The sequence below is a fragment of the Petromyzon marinus genome, chromosome 10 (assembly GCF_048934315.1).
Source record: "Petromyzon marinus isolate PM22_M1 ecotype Great Lakes invasive population chromosome 10, UKy_Petmar_22M1.pri1.0, whole genome shotgun sequence".
Lineage (NCBI taxonomy): Eukaryota > Metazoa > Chordata > Hyperoartia > Petromyzontiformes > Petromyzontidae > Petromyzon > Petromyzon marinus.
The window spans coordinates 3,266,889-3,294,872 of record NC_133676.1 but is presented as its reverse complement, the minus strand read 5'-3'; the positions used below and the strand labels follow the sequence as shown (position 1 = coordinate 3,294,872).

The following is a 27,984-nucleotide window of genomic DNA, read 5'->3' as shown; positions in this document are numbered from 1 at the left end:
GGCCGCGGGACATCGCGCAGAGACCATCGCGGACGGAAGACGGTCGCTCGTGGGGGCGATGTTACAACGACGGCTCACGGGGGAAGCCGCTAATTTGCATGAGTCAGAGAGAGAGAGGGCAGCAGCAGCAGCCGCGGCGGTGGTGGTGTGGGCTCCTCGGGCTCGGCACCACGTGAGCGCGCCCGTGTGTAGGTGTTGGTGGTGAGTCAGACGCCGCCGCCGCCGCTGCCGCAGCCGCGCGTACATCTCGCGCACTGCCGATTATCGTCTTCCCGCGAGAGACTCTTCCCGCCAGCTCTCCGGCACGAGCCGGCTGGTGGGTGGTGGTGGTGTAGTAACCGAGGTGCCATCGGTCTCGTCGTCTTCTGCTCGTCCGTCGGTGGCCGGCGTCGCCCGTGCCCTTATCTCTCGGGCGCGTCCAGCGAGGGACGAAGGGGTGGGTGGGTGGTGGTGAGGAGGAGGAGGAGGACGAGGAGGCCTCTCTGAATCTCGCCGTCCGCTCGTTATGATGTTGGCCGCTTTTTGTTGTTCGCCTCCTCGATCGAGGTGGGCATTCTTCAAAAGAAGGCCCGCTCATTGACGGCGAAGCAGCCGGCGGAGGCGAGGTCTGCGGGAGGAGGGAAAGGTATGGAAGTCCTGAATTCGCGGTGTTTATTCTCTATGAAGCAACAGAAGCAGCAGCAGCAGCACAACATTCGGATGTATTGATATTTAAAAAAAAACACGTAAGATTGTGTTTTGAATCGGGGTACGGCCATTGGCAGTAGTAATGTGTGCTCCAGTTGCTCATGTGTGGAGGCTGCATATTAATTGTGAAGGGTGTTTTTTTCTGCGCTCGCTGATGATGTTCCAACTATCAGAATTCTACACTCATACAGCAATTGACATGGTAACCATTAGAACAAGCACGAATGTGTGTACTGTACGTGGTGTTCCCACTTCACGGAGGGAACCATTCAGAGGTTCCGCGTAATATAAACGGGTAGCTTTATATATTTTTTACAGAAGCTCAGCGTTGGCAATTTACACTCAATTCTAACAGGCAGGTCATTAATTAGCCGAATAGCTAATAAGTGTTACTCATCTCCATGTCATCACCAATGTCTTGTAGGCCAGCCGGGCTCATGAATAGTAAATGCTTTCGCCCACCGCTGCACAGCACCAGGGTGACAATGGTAGCTAATCCCTGACTCATTGACAGGTAGTGTGAGAATTTAAACCAAGCCAGCAGATTTCAGTTTACGCTGCTATAATTTTTAACTATTGAATGCTCCGACTGTAGTGTGTGTGTGTGCGTGCGTGATGACGTGCGAAGTTAAATAACGTGCTTAATTGTAAATGATTCATCGAGGGGGAGAAGTTGTTGAACATATATCAAGAAAATGTCTCTTGGTGCAGCCGTTCTCCTGCGATAACGCACATTTTAACGGAATAACAACGAGGTGCGAAGATGAGCCATTTCCTCTGTGCGATAGCTAGGAACAGCGGCACTCTGACCATGAATAATGAGTGCAGCCGTGAACTAAACCCCCCGGATTGGTAATCTCGGCCAAGCACACGACGCCCGCTCTGTGTTTAAAAAAAAAAACCCCACAGAACGGCACGCTCTCGCAGGTGTCATCTCTAGCGCCGCTCTCATTATCATATTTACAGTCTCGGGCACAAACAGTTCTTAAAGAGCGCCGTCTAGTGCTTCCGGTCATGCAGCAAAGAGGGACAATTTACACACGTTTATTGTCAAAACAGATCGAGCGAGAGCCGGTCGTGATCATCGAAGTGACACCACACACGCGCGCGCGCGTCTTCTCAGTTATTGTTGCGCTTTGAGAGTTGGCACAGCAGGTGGCTTTCGTGGGTGCGCTTGAGATGTTTCTTGAGCAATTTGTCTCGTTTCGAATGATAACGCGACACCCGAATGGATGTGCCCTTTCGCATTCGGTAATGGACCAGATGCAGGTTGTCCAGGGAGAAAGGGGCATTCGAGAATCTGAGCGGCTGACGGAGCGGTGCGGAAGAGCCAGGGAGAAGCTTTAAATTAAACGACATTCTCGCAAAAGGTTCCAGAATCAATTAAACTCATTTGTTCTGTGCGGCTAGGGCAATGTAGAATTAAATCGCTGTCTCTTTTGTTGTTTTTTTTGCTTTGGCTTAATTTAATTCCCATTCTGCGCCGCTGCCTTGCGTTCTGACATATTCAGTCTTTTGCTTAGCGTTCTCTACTGCCTACCGGCTACACAGTGTTGTGTCATTCACGTGTTTTCACCTGAGCCCCTTTGTGAATCCACTTCTGGGTGAAGGCCTACTCACGCTGTTTCGGTCATGACGGGGTCTTTCGAGCGTACGCGCGTCATGTCGATAGTGTTGTGGGTATTTCCTAAATGTTAAGAGAGCGGCAGCTTGTGGAGACCTTTGGGTTCTCGGTAGCTGAAAACAGAATGTACCCTTTGCCGGCTTATAAATAATTTTCATCGCGGCCCTGTCGCGTTGTTAAATGTCAATGGATTGAACGCCACGTTATTCTTGAGATCATCGACATGACGTCTGGGAGCCAGTGTGTGGGCTTCAGGCATCATTAGCATGGTCTGTTCATTTGGATGCGCAAGGTATCGTGGGGTTCGTGAAGGCAAACAAAACTAAATCGGAATGCTTCCACCACCCCAAATTGCTGCTGCTCTGGGCTGTTGGAGTTGCGTACATCGCTGCTCACTGTAATGGGGGTTCGTGAGATTTTGATAGCCACCTATAAGGTTGAGAACTACTGATCTTAAGCACATTGTGACATTTACACGTTTCTCAGAAGTCCAACATTCAATCTCATTCCAATTAAATGAAAATTCAATTTAATCCGTGAGTCACGCGTTTTGACGGACAGTTATGCTAATCGAGTAAGCCTCATCAAAGCTGCCTTCAATCCTGATCCCACCTACCCCTTAGCGCCTGCGAGCTAAGTGCCTGCTCCTCCGTGACGTCATCGCCCTGCCTCCTCACTGATCCTGTCATTATTTAGCCTCTGGCTGAGCAATGTACAAACTTCACACAGCTCGCTTGAGCCACGACTGCCCAGAAGGCGCATTTGGCATGCAGCATGCATCACGTATTAAACAAATAAACAAATATTTTCGCTAAAAGGATGGTAAAACGAAAGCATTTCTGATTGAGTAGCAGCCGTGTAGAATATTTTCTGCAAGCCCATTGACATCTGGAGGGTGAATATGAATACAGGTCTGTGGTGTATTGCATGACATTGGTATTGTGGGAGATGGTCCCGTCTCCATGTCATATTTTCGCACGGGAATGCGGGTACATGGTACTCGGGAGTGCCGCTCTTGAGCTTGTACCATTTGGTCACGTTGCGTATGCTTGAGCTGGGCATGGTCTTACTGACCATGGGACACAGTACTCTCTGCATGTGCTCAGAGAAGTGTTATTTAATGGGGAGTGGTGGCATGTGGGAAGCACATTGCTCTCTGAAACTGCCGATCCGATTTAGATTCCCGGCCACGGCTAACATCGCTAGCAAGTGATATCTTAGAGCCACTTGTTGGTTTCCTCTAGGTCGGCTCAGCCTTAATATTTAGTAACTGTTGTGTTTTCTAAACGCTGGTACAGGGAGGATTAATGGTGGCCGGGTGGGTTGCTGGCCACCCCCACCTCGTTTGTGCTGTGTCCCGCGCTTCCTGGGCAGCTTGCCAACAGCATTTGCCCCAACAGTCTGTAAGGCTACACGGGGAAACGGTCTTTTTATTATGTAATGTGACTTATTGCGAACATCACCACAAAACAACATAGGGGGCAGTAGCACACTTTATAAAGATATATCACGTTATTAAAATAATGAACTAAAATAACACATTAATGGCATTCTTGGAATATAATCTGCCCAGGTGGCATTGTGGTTAGAACACGTGGCTTGCAACCAGAATGTTGTAATTTCAAATTCGTTCAGGGGGTCGCCTAAGCCATTCAGATTTCTATATGATACATAATGCCCTTCATCCAGGAGAGCCTCACTGACACTTATTCTAGTCTTGCACTGGGATGTTAATCCATGTCCATTACTGAATATTTTGCGTGCGAGAGAACCTGAGTACCTGGTGAAAACTCAAGCGTATGATTATTATTCTTTGCTTATTTGTCCAGGAAAGCCACACACAGTTTGGAGTGTTGTATTGGGTTTTTTTCACAAGATGTTTTCAGCCAATTAATGATGACTGTTTATGCAAGTGGGAGGAAACCAGAGCACCCGGTGACAACCCATGCGTGTGAGGAAGGGGGCAACACTCTATCCCCGTACAAATGTAAATGTGGCAGTTTGTCCATTCTCTTTGGTTCTATTCGGTAAAGTCACGTGGGTAAAAAAACCCACAAAAATCACGACGTTTTGGCCACAACACAAGTGGCCTTACTCTTTGTTTTTTTCGGTAAAGTCACGTATATACGTATATACCGAAAAAAACAAAGAGTAATCCCTGCAGTCACGAAAGCTTCAAATCAAGTCACAAGTGGCCTTCATCAGGTGAAGGGACCGTACTGTCCAGAGGACATCGTTGGAGTGAAGACAGCCAAGCCCAGGTCGCGTCCTTTAAGCTTAAAGGACGCGACCTGGGCTTGGCTGTCCCTTCACCTGATGAAGGCCACTTGTGTTGTGGCCGAAACGTCGTGATTTGTTGTTTTATTTTTTTACCTACGTGACTTTACCGAATAGAACCAAAGAGTATGGATCCTTGCAGTCACGAAAGCTTCAAATCTGGAATTTTGTCCATTCACTGCCCTGCGTTTTCCTGACGAGCCATGGTATGGCACCTCCACGCCCACAGGAAGGGAGTTTCACAACATTCGTGTGAATTTCGATTTAAAGCTTTCGTGACTGCAGGGATTCATCGTCTTGGTTCTTTCGGTAAAGTCACGTAGAAGGGAAATAATAAAATAATAACAATTAAACATACTAAAATAAAATTCTCACGATGTTTCGGCCACAACACAAGCAGCCGTCCTCAGGTAAAGAAGCAGAATTGTCAGAAAGACAGCGCTCCAAGTCTTTCTGACTTGGAGCGCTGTCTTTCTGACAGTTCTGTTTCTGTGACTTTTCCGAAAGAACCAAGAAGAACATTCGTGTGATCGACCAACCCTCGTCTCCACAGTGCTGGATGGATTACAGGCATGTGTCACCACCGCCCGGAGGAACAATGAAAGATGGATTACCCTGACCTTTGCTGCCCATCACGGCAGCATTGTGGCCACCTTTATAACACTATCTACCTTTTGAGATATGAGATTGGGTGCCTTCTGGGTGAATTTGTCATAGCCTATATCGCTGATATAGGGCATCGTGACTAAAGCTGTAAAGTGAATCCACCATGTGTGCCCCTTTCAGGACGGCATGAGCACGTGGCCACAGTGAGCAAACCTGCTGAGGCCTTCTGTCCGACCGGGGGATTAGGCCCCCACTGCGGAAGGGCGGCCACCGGGCACCCTGGCCTCCTCACTGCCCGCCTCGCCCCGCACGTACTCGCTCCAGCAGCAGGGCGGCCTGACTGCACCCCGGCCAGGGCACGGCCCTGCAGGTACCACCTCAGAACGATCCCGTTACCCTCCCCCGCAGTGGCGGGTGTTTGGGCCCGAGCATTATTATATTTCTAAACGAGGATGAAAAAAATATTAATTAGCAAGGATTCGGTAACGCTTTCCAAGATGTGTTTGTCGTACGATGATAATCTCCATGTATATAAAAGGCAAAGTTGTGAATGTGTGTCTGTTGACAATGTTTAGCGTACTTCCCGACATGCAACAAACTTGAAATTTGCCATGTGGGTACTTTCCAGACTGTACACCATGCAAAAATGATAAAACTGCACTTTTTTTGTGGGGGGGGGGAGCTCAATAATGCATTTATTTTTTGCACAGCAAGTGAGCTGTGACGTCAAATCTGTCATGTGACCCACGCATGTGAAAGTGTAACGCATTGTAGTGTAGTGGTGAGCGCGCCGCGCTACGAACCCGGCGACCCGAGTTCGATTCCCGCTCATGGCCACCACCCACCACCGGTGACGATTATTTCAACCGCTCCTGGGCCTCCCCTAGGTCGACTCAGCCTCAAACGAGTAACTGCTGTGGTGTGTGAACATCGCCACTGGGGAGACAAAGGCGGCCGCGCGTGGTGGATCCAAGTCCCGGGCGAAGCCGGGTAGTTCAGCTAGTCTATATATATAAAAGGGAAATTTGTGATTGTGTGTCTGTTCAAAATGTTTAGTGTACTTCCCGACATGCAGCAAACTTGAAATTTGCCATGTGGGTACTTTCCAGACTGTACACCATGCAAAAATTATAAAAGTACACTTTTGTATTTTTTTGGGGAGGGGGGCGCGCAATGATGCATATATTTTGTACGGCAAGTGAGCTGTGACGTCACATCTGTCATGTGACCCGTGTGCGGAAGCGTAACGGAGTGTGCCTGCTGATCGCAGGTAAAGTGCCATACAAATGTGTTGCAGGTCTAAGGCGTTCTTCGCGCAGCATTGCTTTATTATTTGAGTCGTTTACTGCCGTACGCGCCCTGAAAGTTGTGTGTGTCTGCAGCAAGCGCGTGTATGTGTACCTATGGACGCGCGCGCGTTTGTGTGTGGGGGGAGCGGTAGTGTAGTGGTTAGCGCTGCGCTGCGCTACGAACCCGGCGACCCGAGTTCGATTCCCGCTCACGGCCACCACCGGTGACGATTATTTGAACCGGTCCTGGGCCTCCCCTAGGTCGACTCAGCCTCAAACGAGTAACTGGTGTGGTGTTTGAACATCACCACTGGGGAGACAAAGGCGGCCGGGCGTGGTGCTGGCCACCCACCCTCTTATGTGCCATGCCGGCCTTCATAGGTGCTCGCTAACAGCACTTGCCCCCTCCAGTCTCACAGGCTACACGGGGGATCTTTGTCTTTATCCTGTGTGTGTGTGTGGGGTGTGGGGGGGGGGTGTGGGGGGGGGTGTGGGGGGGGGTGCAGCGACTGTGTAGCGATTCGCGCGCTGCGCTACAAATCCGTCGACCCGAGTTCGATTCCCGCTCACGGCTATCACCGGTGACGATTATTTGAACCGGTCCTGGGCCTCCCCTAGGTCGACTCGGCCGGGCGTGGTGAATCCGAGTCTCGGGCGAAGCCGGGTAGTAAAGCTAGTATTATATATTTTTACGGGCAATGAGCTGACATTGCACAGCGACTGGATCAAATATTTGTAATGTTCCTATCGGGAGGGGGTGGGGCATGATGTGTGACGTCATCGCCTTGACCTACAATGTGAAAGGTTTTAACGGTGTTTTTTCTTGCCAAGTTTTGAGTAACCCTTTATTAATTTGTCCCGAATAGCAACACAACTTTATGCAAACATTTCCTTCACATTGGATTGTTCCTGATGATAGCTATTGTGTCCCCTGTTACAGAGAGACACGGATGGTGAGACAGCTTAATGGATTAACACCAGCATCCTTAGAAAGCCTTAAAAATGGGATTACATTTATTGTGACCAGTACCCAAATGTGGTGAATGTGTTTTAACTACCTGCTGTCTCATTTTGAACCTTTTTTGTAATAAGTAATACCTCCCTTGGGATTTAATTAATTAAATTTCAATTCACATTATCCTACCTATTCATGACATTGTACTCAGAGTAAAGATGCCTTACCTAGTGAGATTTTGAATTGCTGGGGATAAAGAGTCCCAGTAATATAATAGCGGGCCACTGCTAGTAAACTGCGCCATGATTGGTGGAGGAGATAGAGGAGGTGACATTGGTGTTTCCTGTCGGTGAAGCGATTAGCTGGAGAAGGAGAGCACTGGGAAGGTTGGAGTGACCACTCTTTCAATTTCAGCACACCCCCAGGGCAGATCTCCTTGGTTACGTTTCTGGCCTTATTTTTTAACCTCACTACTGCTCTGTTCACAATATTTTTTTTACAGTTCTAGGAAATGAATTTGGAGTAAGTGTATTCGTTTGATTTTGACTACATCCTTGGAATATCAATCTCGCATTTGAGGACCATATAAGCTATTGCTACAACAAATGGTATGATAAATGTGGTCGTTTACTGGAATTACTGCATTGCATATGTTTAAATATCTCTTTACATATTTATGTCTGTACCTAATGAAGCTAGTTTTATTTGCCAACTAATAGCCAAGTACGTACATCAGTTTAAATGTATTCACAGGATTGAGCAGCAATGATCCACATTGGATTAGGCTATCTCTGGCAAATATCAGGTAGACACATTTTGAATTAAAGATCATTTTAATTTACAACGGCTGATGTAATGATTATTCCACCAACTATCTTTTCTCTCGCCTCTTCATCATCACCATCATCATCATCTTTAAAGCCTGATGCCTCCAAATCCTCGCTCGTCTTAGGTGTCCTAGTGACGTGAGTGCCTTCGGCCATCCTGAGCTCGTGTCTCGGAGAGAGATTCTGACACGTAGGCAGTCATGAATAGCAATCCTCATTGAACATCATGTGCTCGCCATTGCGTGGCGTCGTGAGGTGCGTGATCTATATGCCCCTGTGTCTCTGTGTGCACCCATCGTGTACATTTTCGTGGCAGTTGTGTGTTATCTTGCTGGTCATACAGCTGCTTTATTCCAAATGTGTTTCTCAATGTGCAGATATAAACATGATTCTCTGACTGACACCATGTAAGCTCAGGATTGTCAGTCGACAATACTTATTCTTAGTTCTTTCGGTAAAGTCACGTTGAAGGGAAACAATTAAATAATAATATATATAACAATAAAAATTCTCACGACGTTTCGACCATAACACAAACGGTCGTCTTCAGGTGTGTCGGTTTTCATAAATTTTGAATAAACACAAGATCCAGGTCCGTTTCAACACATTACATAAAATCCGTGATCTGGTTCCGTCTGTAAAAGATGTGATTCCGGACATACAATACACTGGTGTCTACAAACTAAGTTGCCTCTGTGGTAGTAGTTACATTGGAAAAACCAAACGCCATGTCTCGGACCGCATTCGTGAATACAAAGCAGACCTTAAACACGGTAGGACCAACACCTCGGCCGTGGCAGATCATTGTTATAATTCAGTAGGCTCACATGACATTGACTTTTCCAAGACAGAGGTTCTTTGTAAGCCATCTGGCTACCATGAGAGATGCGTTCATGAGGCTATCCACATATACAAGCACAGAGACAATTTCAACCTAGAAGATGGATTCTGGCTTAGCAATCATTGGAAAGATTTGATAAACCATTTCAGGTCTTAATTGATTGTTCACGCTTACAGTGGCTTTCAGACAGCATACATAAAAACAAAATTCGTCTCCCCCCTCCTCTTTTCAGAACATAGATGGACTAGTCCTTCTAAATAAACTGCCAAATCGCTGCGCGTGGCGCTAACGTTTTTTTTAAAATAAATAAATACACCGTTTAAAATAAATACATTTATGCAAACCGACACACCTGAAGACGACCGTTTGTGTTATGGTCGAAACGTCGTGAGAATTTTTATTGTTTTATATATATTTTATTATTTTATTGTTTCCCTTCAACGTGACTTTACCGAAAGAACTAAGATTATGAATTACTGCAGTCACGAAAGCTTTAAATCGACAATACTTGTCAATGTATTGGGAATGTAAAACCATTTTTTGTAAAATTCAGGATGATGAAACAAAGAGTGAATTATTTTGTTTACATTTTATTTCTTAAATCAAAATGGCCTCTTTACCCTGATTGATTCAACAAAACGCCGTTATGAAATACTGTACATACAGGCAAAACCCAGCAAGTGGCTTGAGCCGCACTATGGATTATAGAGGCATGTCTAGGCAGACTACGCCATTGTATGTTAGAATACATTTCTGAAGTGCTGGCCAACCCATGTCTCTTCAAAGCAGCCTTCTCTGATTTAGCCCCAAGGCGACAGCGGTGAGCGTCTCGAGACGAAAAAAAAGGCAGAGAACACCAATGAAGAAACACTGGCGTAGGAGCTTTCAGTACAAAGAGATAATAGGTATGTTAATCAGCAGGGATGATGGTGAAAATGCTTTGTCTTGAGGCTCCGGTAGAGGGAGATGATTGTGGGTTATGTGGTAGCTAATCAGTAATCACGTGTTTATATTTCTGACAGCAAACTGATCACGTGTGGTATTTCTAGATGTGATGGGTTTGTATATTAGGTCAGGCGCTTAATTCAGCTGCTCAATGGAACAACTGTGACATGAATCACTGTTAGCTGTGGCGCTGATGAGCATCCTTGCACTATCTGATTGCTATGCAAACTGCACTCTGTCATTTGGCGATGCTGCCGTGGTGGGTGGCATCGACACTGATCTCAGTATTCAAAATCCATTCACACCGAAATTGTTATTTAATCACATTAAGAATGACGCACGCGGCGTCTCTGCGTCATACTTGTTAATGGGAACCTGTTGGCAGACGAGCTGGCACAAACATCACGTGCGAGTCTTTTAAGCCCAGGACAAATGCCGCATCCCTAACACAAACACAATTTCGACGAGCAAGAGCTTACGCTCAAAATCTCGTCATTTTGCGTTACAATAGCACCTCTCATGCGCGTCATTGCACTTGTGATGCGGGTGCGATTACATCACATATTCTCGTCATCCCCAGGTGTTTGGGGGGTTCTAGGGCAGGCAGGCAGGTGTGATGATTCGTTGGGAGGAGGAGCAGTAGTGGTTGGTAGTCGTAGTCATCATTCGCGCCCGGGGGAAGGGGGTGGCGGGGGCGGTGTGCCGGGTGGGGGTGGGGTGACTGCGTGAAGCACACACACAGTTACTGTGGCTGCAGCGTGCCGGGGCCTTGCCCCCCGCCCCCTTGCCCTGTATCCCCTGGCCAGCTGTCTTGTGATCAAACCTCCCCTGTATTTCTAATCCTGCCTTCATCACTCTGGCACTCTTTAACGACAGCACGCTCCCCGTCGACTGCTCCAGTGAGTAGGGCCTCCTGGCACCGCGCACGCTGGCTGTGTGTTGACACTGGAGTTTGTTCCCTTCGCCGTTTTGAATGCAGTAGCTGTTATCAAGCGCAATCTCGGATGTAGAGTAACGCCGCCACCTTGGGTCTGCCGAATGAAGCGAGGGTCAAATGTCCCATTGTTATCTGTGCCACTGCTCGGTCTCTCTGTGTGCCTTTTTCATAAATCGGTTCCTGGCTGCTTCGTATGCACTTACAGTTTCTTAATCACTGTGTAAAGATGGTCGGCAGTAAATGCAAAAAGGCAGCCGCCACACCGATTGAAATGTACTCCGCTTCATTTTCTGTCAATGGTTTAATGCACCGAGATATACGTATGGGAATTTGTGTTTCTATATTTGCTTCTTCTGGGGTATGGTATGTATGTGTAGCTTCTTTTGCACCGTACATAGCCAACTGTGCTAATCGGAGGGTGTTGGCGTAGTGGATAAATGCACTGCGCTCATAACCTTCATGACCTGAGCTCGATTCCTGGCCACGGCTAACGTCCGTTTTAAGTGACATCTTAACCGGTCCTGTGACCCCTCCTTCACAACGCAGCATGTATAGTCGAGCAATCCGATGATAGTGTGAAGAGACTTTCATCCGTAATTGACTTGAATGCATAATCATGCTAACATTGTTTCTGATGCGTTAACTTTTAAGTTATGGCGTACAGTTTTGCTTGTTTTTAATATGTTTTTTTATTGTTTATTTGCTCTCGTTTTGTAATTCCATTTTTACATTACACAAGTGAGCATTCACTGGCTTCCAATATCTATAGCTCTGTTACTGTGTATTATCTAGGTAATTGGTCAATAAAATTGGTGAAATCACAAATCAAAGAAGAAAAAAGTATGTCTTTGATGGACAATGTAGAACCAGTGTCACAGCTTACTCTCCCCTCTTCCAAATGCTTACTGTTTAAATTGATCATTAAGAGAGATGTTAATTATGTCAATGTTACTGATTTATTGGTTTCTTGATGTAGCATCCGGTTAAGCAGATTTTAATTGTTAACCCTTTTGCCCAGATCCGTTTTGCTTGGCAATTTGCCCTACTGTTGACGATCGGGGGGCATGGGCATATTTTCTCCAAAAAAGTATAATTCTCCACCATATTGAAGGGTCCTCTTATGTGACACTATCAATAACGCATACTTCAGCCTTTAGTAATTTATACAACAGTTCTAGGGCATGGAAACTATTTCTATAAACACATACCGATGACCTTGTTTCGTATGGTACATGTCCCAACAACACGAGGCATTCTTGTTGGCTTCCTCAAGCCGTCAGCAGCCCTCGAACACACGGCAGAGCATTTGCCTTTGCCCAAATGGCACGCAGCCGAATATTGGCTCTTGCCCGGGCAATTCTGTGGCAACAGTGCAGCGTACAGGACGCGCAGTCTCGCGATGGTAGAATGTCGCAGAACTCGCCGTGGTTGTTGTGTACCCCGCGAATAGTGAATGGCCGAGATCCCAAACCTGCAAAACGGATTTGGGATCTCGACTGGGCGCTGTTCAAAGGCTCGCCGCTTTGTTTCTCGGGGCCGTTGCAGCCAGCGACTGTGGTTCTTTCAGATCTAGTTCGCTTTTGCAGAGACGTCATGTTCCCCGTACCCTCACTACCCCTGCAAATCTCTGCCAATTATTTTCAGACGGCAGAAAGCAGCCCACGCTGACACTGGCAACAAAATGAGGACTTGGATAATTCTGTGACAGCGTGCTATGTTAAAAATAGTTTCTTGGGAACGAAGCGTTACCAGCAGTTCGAATCGAAGCGAAGCGTGAATCCATGCGCAGAAAAATTCCCGACCTCGGTTGCGCCGTATTTATGTCGCATTTCCTCCGATTGCTTCGGGCACCATATTTCAAGGAAATAATGGTGCCAACTTGAATGCCTAACCTTTCCCTTCCTGGCTGCGTCTGAAGGCGCAGAAATTGGTGCTGTCTCAGTTTCAAGTCTATACTTTATTACAATTGTAATGGCCATAAGCTGTTGTATTGTTTCATGAAGGGCGAGCCTGAGATGTGAGTATTTGGCAAGCCCTGACGTGAATCTCCTGCAGCCTGGATGACCTTTGCCGCGGGGTCCCACGATCTTAATTGGCTGCAGTGAATGGAATGCGATTTTGCTTGACAATCAGTCTAAGTGCACGTATATATGGTTAATCTAAATGTTAGTTTTGTGCCGGACCACATTATTTTTGTTGACGCGTATTATTTAAACGTTTTTGTTCATTCGTGTGCTGGAAATATCTTGCGTGATGGTTTTTATAGACTTAATAACTGCAGCTGGAATAAAAAAAACGCAGAGCATGCGCAGTCGGCACTGTCGACTGTGCCTATGATTCATACGGAGCATTGTATTACAAAAAATAGGTTGTGTGTCATGGCCCTGCATTTATCGGTGAGTATGCTAGTGAGCAAGGCTAAGGAGCTGCCTTGTCTGTATGGTTCTTGTCTGTCTGGTTGGCCCAGCCATCTGCATATTAACTGAATACTGTGATTGCAGTTGTTTGATCGTCTTGTTGTCTTTTTCTCTGGCTCTCTGATAAGGAAATCTTCGTCTGTGTTTGATCCTAAGGCAGGCCCTGAGAGCTGCTTGTTAAACGGTTGGTCGTGCTCTAATCTTCGTCTTGTTCTCTGCTGTTCAGTGTCTTGTCTGCCATCTGCACTGCATCTCAGCTTATCTCTTGATTTGCCTGCCTCCACGGTGCTTACGCACGCACACGTACCTTTTTTCCCCTCCCGTGTTCAGGACCCAACAGGCGGACGAGGAATGAGGTCATCCCGCCAGGACCCAGACCAGCGCCTGCCCCAGCCAGGAGTATGGACCACCTGCCCACGCGCGGTAACGTGTACACTCCCTGCCGCCCGTCACCCACGTGCCGGCCACTCTCACATCACAGCATCGAGCGCCAAAGGCATTCAGCCTGACCGTAGGCAATGACCACCACAGGGGGTTTGCATGGGTTTTGATAAGCAATAGTAGTGTGCTGGTGTTCCAGGCTCTCTCTCGTTTCTCAGTTGTCTCTACATCTCCCCACCTGTCACATCATGTGGCCAGGACACTGATCATCTCTGTCTCCGGCTTAGCTATAAAATGTTTTGAATCGCTGAGATGTATTTTTCAATTTATTTCTGCCTGTCATTGCTGGCACTCGGAAGTTTCTTTATAATTATAGTAAGCTAATTAAGAGCCTTTCTGTTATTTTATTTATTTGAGACCAAACTGTACAACCCTTCAGATGATCGCAGAAGAGCTATGGTGAAAACTAACAACTGTTCTCCACTGCACAGCCAGCCACCATGTAATACTTGAATTCCTTCCCTGCTTTTGGGCGTGGAAGTGAAGGGTTAAAGGTGATGTCATCGCTCTTGGCAGCAGACAGCTCACACCACTGTGCGTCGTGTGTCCTCCCAGGGCCTTGTTTCGTGCCGGTCGGCGTGTCGCTACACCACCGAAAGCCACACTCTGATTAAAACCCGCTAATATAAAGCTCCCCCGCTTCACGCTTTTGCCCGTTCACAAGCGGTCATGCTGCAAACCAAGCAGTACCTCTGATGTTTGACGTCATGGGTAAAGTAGCATCTCCAGAGGTGTGGTTGAAGCGCATCGAAGACAATGTCTCGCAGTGTGGAGGGCAGGAAGTAAATTACAGGGAGTAGATTTGTGATGTTGCAGCGCGTTCTTTAGCTGCAACATCACAAACAGCACGGTGCATTCATGATGCATTTAGAATAATGTTTTTTAAGAAATAATATTTTTTTATTTTAGTGCAACACCTACGTGAGTGAATAACAGAATATTTGTTTTATTTATTTCACGGCCTGACGAGATAATGAATCCCGGTGGATTTTCACCTCATTGAACGCCGACGTATTTTTCTTATACCATGACAATATCAGTTACATTGATAAAAAATGTATTTCATAGCAATGTTGCATCGATTTCAATACAATACAAATTAATATCTGTTCCGTATTGTATTTGTTTTTTCAATCAATAATTTTAAAAGGAAGTGGGGTCATCTAAATAAAAAGCCTCGCTTGATATTGCATCAGTCAATCAATATGGTCATTTTCATCTCGGAGGCCTGTGCTGAAGTGTGTTTTGTTGGGACCTTTGCATCTTGTCTTTTACTCGAGGTCTATAAAAATTTTTTTTTTTTGCCAGTGTAGTGATGATCCTGCTGAAGGAAAGGAAAGTGTTTCGCCATAACACAACCCTTCCCCGATCCAGGCAAAGCTCCAGCAGTGAAGTCGGGGTCATTCGGTAGCTCCCGTTAATATACAGTCTAATTCTGATAATAGGGTTTTTCCACTTTTTTCTTGGAAACAAAAGTGAAACCTTTTGACAAGGATTCATGTCTGCATTAACCACAATACCTGCAGTCAAAATTGTTTCCCTTCACCGTGACTTTACCGAAAGAACCAAGAATACATTAAAAAAACCATACTATGATAATATATGCATTATCCTTGAAACTGATTGGTCCACACCAAGGGACGGCTTCCTCCTTTTGAGCCTCGACCCAATTGGTGCTCGACCAGATGACGCCAAAAGGCGTACTGAAACTGATTGGTCCACACCAAGGGACGGCTTTCTTTTGAGCCTCGGACAATGCATAAGGACAATGCATATATTATCATAGTATGTTTTTATTTGCATTTTGACTGCAGGTATTGTGGTTAATGCAGACATGAATCCTTGTAAAAAGGTTTCAGTTTTGTTCCCAGGAAAAAAGGGGAAAAACCCTATTATTACATTTTGGTACTGGCAAAGGTCTAATGATGTAGTCTAATTCTGGTTTTGTGCCCCTTTGATCAAGGCACCAGGAACACGATGTCCGGGTAGATAAGAAATTGTGGTGTGAAAACACAGCGCTGCATGTCAAATGGATGCACTGTACAATCAGCGCCTAAACTGTGCCTAATTATAACTGAAATTCGGTATGGTGGATGCAATTTTACACATGGCCTCTCTTGAGCTGCAAGGATTTTAAACATTGCAACCCATATGCCTCGTGGCTGTCACCTGCCCTCTCGAGCTTGGCTTTCCGTGATTTAGCTATCCTATCTGTCAATTAGAGCTCCAGTAGAACGTCTCACTATAAATACCATGTTTACCCATGTTTTATTGCACTTATGAAGCGATCTTTCACCTCTTTGGAAAAGATAAAATTGTTGGTGGTGGCACAGGCAAGGGTCACAGAGTGGATGAGACAGAAAACCATCACTTTGGTTCTATGAAAGACACTGTGTGAATCTTGAGCAGAGATTCAGTGGGCATTTTAACGATTCATTCAAGTAGCCATCTCCTATGCAAAGCAGAAAATTCGGGGTATGAGCATGTCTTTGGGATGCTCCTCATTCACTGTGACCATATCGGTTGATGTAACATGCATATTGCTTCTTACAACTCCTAGAAGATGATTCCATAATCTCATCTACTTGTCGGCCCCAAACTATTTTGGGTACATGTTATTTATTTTGATTCTATTGAAAAGAGACGGTGATCCTCCAAACAGTGGCAGCCTACAGCTGTGCCGTTGCCATGAATGGCGGACCTAGTTTCCTCTGGGATGGCTTTTGTTACACCCACTGTCGTTGTTTATCCTACCATGGCTCTATGTGGTCATCTGTTAACATCGTTCATCATCCAGGCGCTCCCTGACATCCTCAAAATTGCCGACACTTTGCTGTCAACTGTCCTTTTGCACAACTTTCCCAAGTGATGAATGCCTGGCGGCCATGTGCTTGTGAGCAGCCACAGGTCGAATGTCTGACCTCCCCCTCTTCCTTCGTCGCAGCACGTGGACAGGGCTGCCGCCTTGCACCTCATCAGAGCGCATCCCATAATTTGTCTTGAATAAAAAGTGTTTTATATTCTTTTGCTTTCCAGGAAAAGCCATTGTTACGAGCCATTGGTGCGCCACAATGCATGCCTGTGGAATTCGGTGGCCTGCTTTAACAAACAGTTTCGATATAACATGTGCCTTACTCGCTGGTATGGCCAAACCATATTTGGTCAACTCACTTACAGAGAACAGCATTTGGACTTCTGTCTCAACTCTGGACAGCTGTAGTTGACAATCGAGCGTCGTGGTTTTGCTATTTAATCCCAAAGCATGGGATTATTTATGTATATTATAGGTGGAAAATAATGACAATGTGGCTATTATTCAAACACCATTATCATCAACCACGGACTATCCAATTTTGCATATAGGCCTCACCAAGTCGTCGCCATCGCTTACTGTCGCACGATCTCCATCTAGCTCCTGCACACAAGCTGATGTCATCGTTCTCTCTCATCGGTGGACGTCCTGTTGCGTTTGTTCTCTCCTTTGGCCGCCACTCCATCGTGAGCCTCGATTGCCGGCTATAATCCCTTCTAACGACATGTCCTGCTCCAAACCCACTTACTTGGCTTGAGGGTCAATGTGATGTCACCACCTGATATATGTTCTCTGCTGCACATGTTCCTCTTTCCGTCTCAGTGCAATTCCAATCATTCGTATCATAAATTCACTGCATTATACACGGCGAGGGCTACGCTGTCTATTTCTAGATTAATTCCTCGTCAATTACCGATTTCCCCCCCCCCCCGTTTCATTCCCCTGCTGGTGGAGCATGCTGTTAGCTGTCATCCCCTCCATGATAGGTTTGTAAATGAGACATGTGGTAGACACAGTGTAGCCTCTTTGGGAAAACCTATTAGAAATTAAATAAGTATTTCTACATCTATACAAGTGTCTATAAACGTGTGCATGTGTGCGCACATGTGTGAGCGTGGTGCTGGGGAGCTCCATACAAAGCTCCAGGTCTCGTCAGCCACATGCATGCCCTCCATTCTCTATCCTTGCAAAACGTGGAGCCCTCTAAAAGAACATCTGCGCCAGTTTGAAACATTCAGGCTAGCCTGCTTATGGTCTATCCTGGGTTTAACCAGACTGGATTGCGTGAGGAGTTCATAGAGCCTGGAAAGAGCTGGACACAGTCCCGTCCGTGAGCTGCTGCGGCAAGCGAGGCTGTGTTGGCTGGGTCATGTAGCCTGCATTCCCAGCCACAGGCATGCCCAAGAAGCTTCTGATCGGCCTGATAAAGGGGGCTAAACGGGCATGGCATGCGCTAGAAAAGAGATGGACTGATATGGTACAGAAGGATATGTAGATGATTGGACTTGGCTTATTGACGATGACTGGCATCAGCAGTGTAAAATCGGCCTCTGTGGAGGAGGTTTGTAAAGGGTGCTATGGGGGAGTTGGAGGCAGTCGCGCTCCAGCAACAACGGAGAGCAGAGGAGCGACACTCTCACAACAATGAGCAGAGCACCGGGCGGCTAAATCATAGAGAGTTGTCATTGTGGGGAGCACCGTTGTTGCATCTGCCAGTCATCTCAGTCAACCCATGGCACTTGGGTCTGTTCCATGACCTCTTGCCAGCGGGCCTTTCACACTTCACATGGCCTCAATGTGCCCCTAGCATAGCACAAGCGCTGTGGTAGCATCACCACTACTTAGTGGTGAACAACGGTTGTTATGTTAGGGGAGCGATAGGGAAACTGTTAGCGTGCTGCGCTTTGAACCGGGCTACCCGATTTCGATTCCCGCTCACATCTAAGACCAGTGACGATTATATGAACTGGTCGTGGGCCTCCCCTCGGTCGACTCAGCCTCAAATGAGTAGCTGGTGTGGTGGCGTAAACATCACTGGGGAGACAAAGGCGGTCGGGCATGGTGCTGGCCACCCACCCCCTGGTGTGCCGTGATGGCCCGCATAGGTGCTCATCAACATCATTGGCCCCAAGAGTCTATTCAGGCTACAGGTAGATCTTTGTCTTTGTTAACCCATAGCGTTAGTAAATGTTCCTGTTTGCCTTGGTGAAATTGTTCCAGCATCTCCATAAACACCAATGGGGCAAATCACCATGTTGGTGCGTTTCAGCCTTTTCATACAGATGTAAAGCTATACCACCTGCTGTCATAAAAGCAGTACTCTTGAACACAGTATACACCATTGTATTATCCCTTTATGTTTAATATTTCATAAAGTTTATAGGGAATGGAGAGCATCTATGAAAGTATGTCCACGATGGAGATGGAGTGACGAAAGTAGCTTGTGTATAGGTGTTATTTTGTGGATGATTACATAGCAGAATTGTTAAAGATGGTGACGACTTGGGGAGGTCTTAATCCAGCAGTGGATTGTTTGTGGCAGAATATGATGATCATAATCAAGTTTAAGGGGGTGGGGGGGGGCGTAGCGGGCAGGCGTGGAATGATGGCAACGCTTAATTTGGTGACCCGAGTTTGATTCTTGGACATGGCTAACATTTTGGCAAGTGATAATTGAACTGTTCCTGCGTTGCCCCTTCACCAGTTATGCATTGACTCGCTCGGTGAAGTGTGGTTAAATAACCCCGATGATCAACGTGGCATGGGAAGGTCTTCATCCAGCGGCGTAATGACGAAGAGCTGTGAACCGCTCTCATTGCGTGTAAGGGGGTGGCCGTAAAAGCGTCGGTGGACAACGGGATGTGACGAGCGCGCCGAGCGCCGCTGCCGTTTGCGTGGTGGTGAAGAGTCCACCCACGTGCTCCATGTGGCACGTCAGCAGGTGGCAACGCGACCCTCACGCCCTAGGGGCCGAGACTAAATAAGTCACGTAGCTGCCAACTGAGGCCTCGGTATCGATAACGCGTCCGATGTCCAGCACCACCGATCGACATTTATAAGATGGATGTGGCGTCGCTCGCAGTGAGCCTCTTAACCAGGCCTGCACGTTTTGTATGCATGTGTGTGAGTGCAGGGGTGGTGCACACATTGCTCGAATTAAATTCCTGGCCACGGCTAACGCCAGTGGCGAGTGGTATCGGGAGCTTTTTCTTTGAACTCTGCTAGGTCTACTGGGGCTTAAAAAAAAGTACCTGGTGCCGTTTTGTAAAACATCGGCGCTGGGAAGACTTAAGGTGGCCAGGCGTGGTGCTGGCCGCACTTACCTCCTAGTGCTCCGCGCCAGCCTCATAATAAGTGCTCGCGAACAGCACTTGTTGTGTGGTTGCACGCGTAGCACTGTGTGTGGCTACACAGGGGACCATTGTGTTTGTGTGCAGCGAAGGCCTTGGGTTCTGATTCCCGCGGTGATGAGACTACCCACGCCCTGAAAGCCCAGCTGGGACTGCTCCTGGGGGAGAGGAGCGCGCCCTCCACCCCCGCCACTCCGCGCTCCCACGGACAGAGGGGGCACATGGTAGGGCCCGTAATTGCGCTCAATTACAATGAGCGGCAATTATTACAATTGCAATCGTGGCGGCGGTAACTGGCACTATTTCGGGAAGAATCGGAAGGAATGCGGATAATGTCGTTAATTCCTGACAATGATCGAAGTACAACCGGGTTCCAATCGCCACGTGCGCCACGCGTACACGTGCAACGCTCCGACGCCGGTGACAGGCGACCAACGTTATGCGCACGCCTGAATGCACAAACAATATATATTTTGTTGATGGCACGGCATCATTAAATGTTTCCCCGTGGTTGTGTTACGGTAAAAGCCGGGAATGTTCGTAATTTCTAGGAAGGCTGGTTCAGTGGGCGCGCACTTCACGTGCCGACGAGTGCCGCTGCTGCCAGAGCCTCTCCAAGGGTGCAGGTTGAAGGATTTGTGCTAATTTTTCAAAGCTCTTTAATGAGCTCTCGGGTTTCAGTTAATATTCTGGAACATTAAATGCAATCTATAAAACGGTTTGTGTTTCATGAAAGGGATTTTTTTGTAAGAGTGTTGTAAGGCTGCAACTGCAGGGATTCATTAATTTGTGTGTGGATTAAGAGGTCTACTGCTTTCGGAAAACCGCAGCCGTAAATTTCCTGTATTCTTGAAAGTCAGACCGCGATGCTCGAAATGAGCTGTGCTCGCAGCTGCTGGAGTGGATATCGCAGGCAGATTAATACCTGTGTTGTGGAATGTGAGACGCCAGGACACACTGGCAATGAGAGTTGGCCACAGGAATAATCTGTTGTGTGCGACTGCCTCTAGTGCTACTAATGCTGCTGCTGCTGAGGATTTATGTTTCATGATATACAGAGCGAATCCTGAAAATGTTGTGGTTGTTACTGCATGTTGTTTGGCATGTGCAGCATTTCGCTCCATGTCCATTTACTGGGAACGCATGAATATTCAGTTCTTGAGAAAAACGTGGGAAGCAGTGCTGAACTACAAGCAGCACAACCCGAAAATACATTGCAGAGCTTTACAACGCAACCTAGCACAACTGCACTAAAAAAAAACTTACGCAGTGTTGTTTGCTTCTGCCTGGTCAAAATGCTGGTGGTGGTGGCGATGGTGATGCTATTGTGATGGTGGTGGTGACGGCACAGGGGAAGAGCCCTCCCTCCGCTGTGACGAGTGGATCGGCCTCTCCACACGCAGCCAGCCCGTGCCACTCGCCTGCTCGAGAGGGAGCTGTTCCACCTGGGGAGCTGAGCCCAGCCCACCTGCTACCCACGCCCAGCTCCACGCTGGAGAGCCAGGACAGCGGCATCATTGGCAAGGGCGCGCTCGCGAAACGCCGCTCGCACACCCGCGTGTATTTTGCGTCCTGATAACAATCGCGTGCGTCACTCTCACGTGGGCCCACGATTAGCGCGGCTGACAAGTGGTATGGCGCCGTCGTTTTTGTGCTTCACCTTAATGGTGTCGTGATGGTTGCGTTCGTGATTATCCGGAGCTCTGCCAAATGCGCAGACAGATTACGTACACATTGCCATCTTAAACAACTGCAGACGACACAGAGTACCGAGAAATGCAGTGGTTTTGATCACCACCCATGAGTGGAGGATTTCAACGAAAGCCATTTTTTAGTTCACCCAGATGCATCGAATGCGTGTTCTACAGAAAAAGCTCCCAAGAGGAAACATTCGCGCACGTGCAGTCACGCATGCCACATCCCACAAGAGATATTTCACAATCACTCAGAGATGGTCACAGGAGCTTAGGTGGCATGTAAAGTCGGGTCGTGGACACATGACACACATGTGATTTTCACGTGTCTATATTCTCAGGCATGCGCTGCGGTGAAGCTGACTCATGCCCCTGGGTCCACACTCCGTTCTGTGTGTGCGCGCGCCTACACTTGGGGAAAAAAATAACTGTAGGTAAAGGGCAGACTAACATTGACAAATTCAGCTCTCTCGTACTGTATGGAATCGACAGTTTAATATTTTATAGCTTTTAGACTACTTGTAAAAAACAATGGCACCTGCCCTCATAAGGGCCTACTTCCGCAGTGAATGATAACTTCAACCAGTGCATTAATATTCTGCAGTGTCACGAAAAAATAAATTGTTCCTCTGCTCTATGTGCCTACCAAAGGCGCTGTAATTAAAATAAGTCTTGTAAAAGTCGACATAAACATATTAGAGTTTTTAAATTGTGTAACGGTTGTTATGAGCATTGTCATATTGTTTGGAGGTTATTGTTATACTGATACAAAACAATAGGCCTATTGAAAAGGACAAGAGAAAAAGATGTGAGAAATGCATCCTCGAATCGACAGTGCGTGAAGAAACACACATGCTCACGCGCCCTTCAAATATGCGTCATTGTCAACGAGAGAGATTCCAAATGTAATGCGATTTATTGCTGGAAATCTTTAACCAGAGTCCATAACCGTGTGTACCAACGTCAGCCGTACTTGGGCCTTGGTGAACACCACCTACTGTGTTTCCGGTTGCAGCCACAATCACGAGGTCGGGCGGCAGCCTCGAACAGATGGAGGAAGGAAGCCCCCCGGATGACATGGCCGAGTTTGGCCAGCCCGAATCATCAGGTGCTGCTGCTTATGCCGAAAAGGGAAACATTGCAGCCCAGCAAGAGGCCACCCAAGGTTGCCGGTCGAACAGTTACTCGCGCTTGCGTGCCTCGCCTCCTTCGCGCTCATCCGACAGCCTGAGCGTAATGAGCAACGTGCTTCCAAAGGACCGATCCCAGAAACGCAGCTTTTCCCACGACTTCAGCGACGACGAAGAAGACGATGGTGACATGGACGGCACCGAAGTGTGCTCCCTGCTGGGCCTAACGGGGCCCTACGGGGTGGGGGCCGAGGGGGAGCCTCCCCCCTACAGGGCGGCCGCACGTAGGCTGAGCCAGAGCGCCGATCAGGGCCTGGATGTGCCCCCGCCCCCCACCGCCCGCCGCTCGCCGTCCCTGCTCGCCCCGCGACCCAACTCCATCGCAGGTCCGTAACGTTCGCTTGCGTGCACGCGCGCGCGCAGGTACGGCTCGCGCGCACGCCTGTGTGTTTGCGACACTTGAACATGTGGTCATTATCGTCGTTCCGCTCCTTTGCCGTGGAGCCGTGTTTGTCCATTAATGGAGGTTGTTTGAAACATGCTCCGTTTGCCATGCCTACATGATGCATTGCATCAAAATAATGAGGCCGTAGATAATGCCTGCAAGCTGGGAGCGGAATGATTCCATTGGTTCACAGAGTTGCATTTTTTCTGAGTTTTAAGCTTCTTATTTTGCAATTCAAAAGCCCTGCTTTATTATTGGAGTTTTTATATTTTTATCGGTCCTTTACTGAGCTTTATTTTCATATATACTTGCAAAAGAGTTGTCTTTCTGTAAATTTGTCAACAGTAGATCGTCTATATAATTTTTGTTTTATTGTGTAGTTTTTTTTAATATGAATGGAAATCTTTTAATATATATCGCAAAACCCCTTTTAGCACACAGCTGTTGTTTATGTGTGCACTGTGGGACCTCGTGTTATTGCACTGCTGCCTCCATGTGGCTAACATGTTAGAAGTCTGAGGATAATACTTTTAGGATGACGGTGCTGTCTGTGGTTTGCATGCGTAGACAACATCGTGGTAAGTATACCTACAGATGTTGGACTTGCTTAATACAAGTATTGGATGAATTTCTGTGTTTTTTGTTGGGGATCTGCTAACTCCACGGTTGCTCGATGTCTTGCAACAGATGTAATTCCTACTTTTAGCCCAGACAATTTCCACCACTTGAATGGATCTGTTCCCAGTCAAAATTCTGCGCGGGTTTATAAGAGTTGTCTGCGATTAAAGCAACGTAAAAAATGTGGTTCGACCAGAAAACGCACATGGAACGTTGCATGGGGATACCTGCACGCCTGTGTACATACCTCTGTGTGTGTGTGTATGCACGTACGGACGGATCGTTCAGTAATGAAGACCACTACTTGCCTTCTCGTGATATTTTTGTACATTAGGCAGACATCAAGGCTTAATACAAATCTCTGCAATCTCACGAGTTCACGCTGTTGACACCTAGCAGAGGCAGTGTCTTCGCAGCAGGCTGTCTGTAGTAACGGGACAGAAGGTACAAGATCCCTGACACGCATCGGTGCCATGGGTCTACCCTGCCACCGCTTAATGGGCTCTTGTTCGTTCGCTCCTCTCCTGTGCCACCGAGGCCATGCCTGGGCTCCACCCACTCTTGACCTGACGTTAACCTTCCCGAAGGCTTTAGGCATGCACTATACTCTCATTGTGTGCAGACACAGTGTGATTTACGTATCGGTCTGTGTACGTCAGCTTTATGTTTTTGCACACTGTATACTCGTAAGGTTGTGTGTTTTTATATACGGCGTGTGCACACGCACGCTTGTGAACGTGAGACCCGTCCCGGCTTTGCTGAAAGCATTACAGTGAGCTATCACCATGGTGTGCAGTCACTTATTTAACAGATTTGTGCGATGGCAAGCACGATGGTGCCAGCAGCATGGGATTCTTAATCAGTTGGGGTGCACAGCTCTATCTAGGACGCAATGAAGAGTGGAGTGAGAGCGCCACACAGGGCAGACAGTGCCATGCTTTGCGCTGCCAGCGGTAAGACCCAGTTAGCTTGCGCTGACGGCGCCGGCTCACGAGTGCTCCGCTTCTCATGTGCTTTTCGGGACATCGGGGGTCTGAACATTTCGCTACTCATTTAATCAGGACTCAGACATTAACATGGAACTCGGTGGTTATGTGATGGCTTTTGCACACCCCACCTAGTGAAAAGAATAAAAAAAACCACATCGTTTAACTCGCAGAGCGAGCCCACACTGCAGCGCCCACCCTCAGCCCCCCGCCACTTCCTGCCACGGACGGCGTGACACGCCGATCCGTGGCACGCGGCGTCTGGTCAGACCCGGCCGTGACAGGATGAGGCAAAGGACGCAGCGCTGCTGTCAGAGCGTGCCGCGCTTGAGTTTCGCGCCGCTTTGTTGCCAGCTGTCCATGGCGTCCTGTGAGTCACGCGGGCCAGGGCTGGCTCGGCACACAGCCTGTAGGGCATTCGTGCCTTAATTGTCCTGCACATGGCTGCTTTTGGCAGAGTTAAAGCGAATCAGGTGGTGATGTCATCGCCGGGACAGTACGAGTTCACTCATCCCGGGCACGTGAAGTAACTTGGGTAAGCTAGACCTAGCGCACCACATCGCCGTCCGGCGTAGTGGCATTTCCACCGGTCGCGTCCTGGTTTAAAATGTTGTTTGCGATTACTGGCCATGTGGCGGTGCCGGGAACCACGTGCCCGCCCATAGAGGGCCCAGCTGTGTTGGTAAAGCGATTGCTTCGTGTCTCCGTCGTCTCGGTGTGGAGCGCAGACACAGTCGTGTCTCCGGGGCCTCTATTGCAGAGCCAGGTGGGGAAGTGACACACAGCAGCTGCTTGCAGGATTAAATTTCAATCGGGCTTATTGCCTTGCCGCGTGCGGATTAAATCTATATACAGTAGAAGGGGAAAAACTTCGGTCATCGAAACGTCAACAAAGACTCACATGGAACGTAAAATACCTTTTCCTTCTGCGTTATTATACGTGAGTGCATTGTTCGTGTAATTTGTGTACAGCACACGTCATCGTTTTGCACAGTGTGACATCTGTGGGAAAAGACAGCGATGCTTTTACAAAACACTGGCTTCATCGTAAAATATATCAACGATGCCTTCGAGGGAGGGCTGCTGAAAATGTGTGGTGATTAGGCTGTGAAACATGATACTAGGAGTGTACCAGCAAGTTTGTCATATTATTTATTTAATTGAAGCTTAGAGCTAACAGCAAAAGTTACACATTTGAGTAAGGTAAGGGTTCTGCTTCCATGGTTCTGTGGCGGCTATGGTTGCGGTTTGTGTGCTTGTGGGCTTGCGTGTGTTAAAAACATGTATCTGCTTGTGAATCTACAGTGAACCAATCCATGAATTTGCTCATGCATTCAGGCGTGTTAATACTTACTGTAGCATGCATGTTCACTTATACATGTGTGAATGCACGCATGGGTTCATCAGCAGTCATCTGCAGATTCAGGAGCTTTAGGTGGAGCAGATGAACGGGACAAAAGCTTCTGAGCTTGTGTGTGCATGCGTGTGTGCACGTGTGTATGTGTACTGGTGGGGAGCGGTAGTGTAGCGGTTAGCGTAGTGTAGCGGTTAGCGCGCTGTGCTATGAACCTGGCAACCCGGGTTCGATTCCCGCTCATGGCCAACGCCAGTGACGATTATCTGAACCGGTCCTGGGCCTCCCCTAGGTCGACTCAGCCTCATGAGTACCTGGTGCGGTGTGTAAACATCGCCACTGGGGAGACAAAGGCGGTCGGGCTTTGTTGCTGGCCACCCACCCCCTTGTGTACCATTCTGGCCTTCATAGGTGCTCGCTGACAGCACTTGCCCCTACAGTCTGTTAAGGCTACACGGGGGATCTTTGTCTTTGTATGTGTACAGCGCCTGCCTTCAATGGTGCGACTTGCTTATGGCACTCGCTCAAACAGTCTGTTAAAGCTACACCGGGGGATCTTTGTCTTTGTGCCAATAGGTGTTCTCGGCGTCACGTGTGTACGTGCGAACGTGCATGTGTGTGTGTTTGCTCATGCATGTAGCTTTGCTCTGTCGCGTGTGCGCTGCAGCGAGCAGCCTCGCTCGTCTCGAGGATTTGGGCCCACTGGACGAGCCGCGCGGGGAGCCGCTGCACGCCTCCATGAGGACTCCACGCCAGCCCCTGGCGGCCCCACACTCCCAGCCCCTACACAACATGGGTAAGAGGGGCTTTGGTCTCACACGCCCACACTGTGCTTGTATCGGGACTGGGGTACGACGGCCACCCGACCTGTTCATATAGACTTCAGCCATGGCCATGTTTTGCTGCTTTGTTGGTTTTGTTACGCAATTGCTGAGCACAGGCCAGATGGGCCAAAGCATCAAGCGGCCAGCAACATTTAATAGAAATAGTGAACACGTTTCTTGACTTGTGCAAGGTTATGATTGAGCTTGAGAGAGAGGGAAGAAACAGAAAGATAAGTGAAATGGCTTGCAGTGTGGTGGTTGAAAACAGTGTGGATGAGACGGAACGGTCAGTCCCTCCATAGCAGGGATGTCATTGGCCTTTGGGGCATTGCAAATTATTTTAGTTTTAGTGTCAAGTTCTTTATTATTCGCGGTTTCCCAATTTCGAAGGATGAATCTGCCCGAAGGCAGCCCTCCACCGCTCGCGCCTCGCCGTGAGCGCATGCAGGGCTGCACTTCGCCTCGCTTGCAGTTTAGAGGATTGACCCGACACACAGCTGCAGATGCGTAGAGCGGGAGGAACGCGGCGGTGGCCGCCGAGCGTTTGGTGCCTGGCGTCGGAGTGAGCGCGCGCAGACCCCGGGACGGCGAGCTCGCCGTCATTGCCGCCGTTCGCCCGGGACGACCACCGCGCGGGGGGTCGCGGGGCAAGGGGCCCGTTCTGCGTGCGCCATCGCACGCGCAGGGGGGTGTGAGAGTGGCATTGTGCAGAGAGCGCGCAGTGCACCTGGTCGCCCTGGAGCGAGATCGGTGATAGTCGAGTGGAAAAGGGTGCAGGAGAGGGGCGTCGTGCCTCGAGCGTGAGGTGGGCATAAGTGATTAACAGATGAATTAATGACAGCTAACATTTAGTACGGTGAGGTGTCATTACCGATATTTTTTTTCCCACTTGAATAATTCATTATGGGTTTACAGAGCCAAGCCA

At 48.1% G+C, this 27,984-nt stretch overlaps 1 protein-coding gene across 1 annotated transcript in view; it reads left to right on the top strand.

The window, feature by feature from the left end:
- The first annotated feature begins 13,365 nt into the window (after positions 1-13,365).
- LOC116941102 (protein TANC1-like) overlaps positions 13,366-27,984 on the top strand; it is a 53,074-nt gene continuing 38,455 nt past the window's right edge. The window contains exons 1-6 of the mRNA XM_032951738.2: positions 13,366-13,384; positions 13,736-13,828; positions 20,096-20,232; positions 21,360-21,528; positions 22,718-23,218; positions 26,903-27,031. Of these exons, the coding sequence (XP_032807629.1) occupies positions 13,807-13,828; positions 20,096-20,232; positions 21,360-21,528; positions 22,718-23,218; positions 26,903-27,031 (958 nt within the window). The 5' untranslated portion in view covers positions 13,366-13,384; positions 13,736-13,806. The remainder of the gene's footprint in view (positions 13,385-13,735; positions 13,829-20,095; positions 20,233-21,359; positions 21,529-22,717; positions 23,219-26,902; positions 27,032-27,984) is intronic.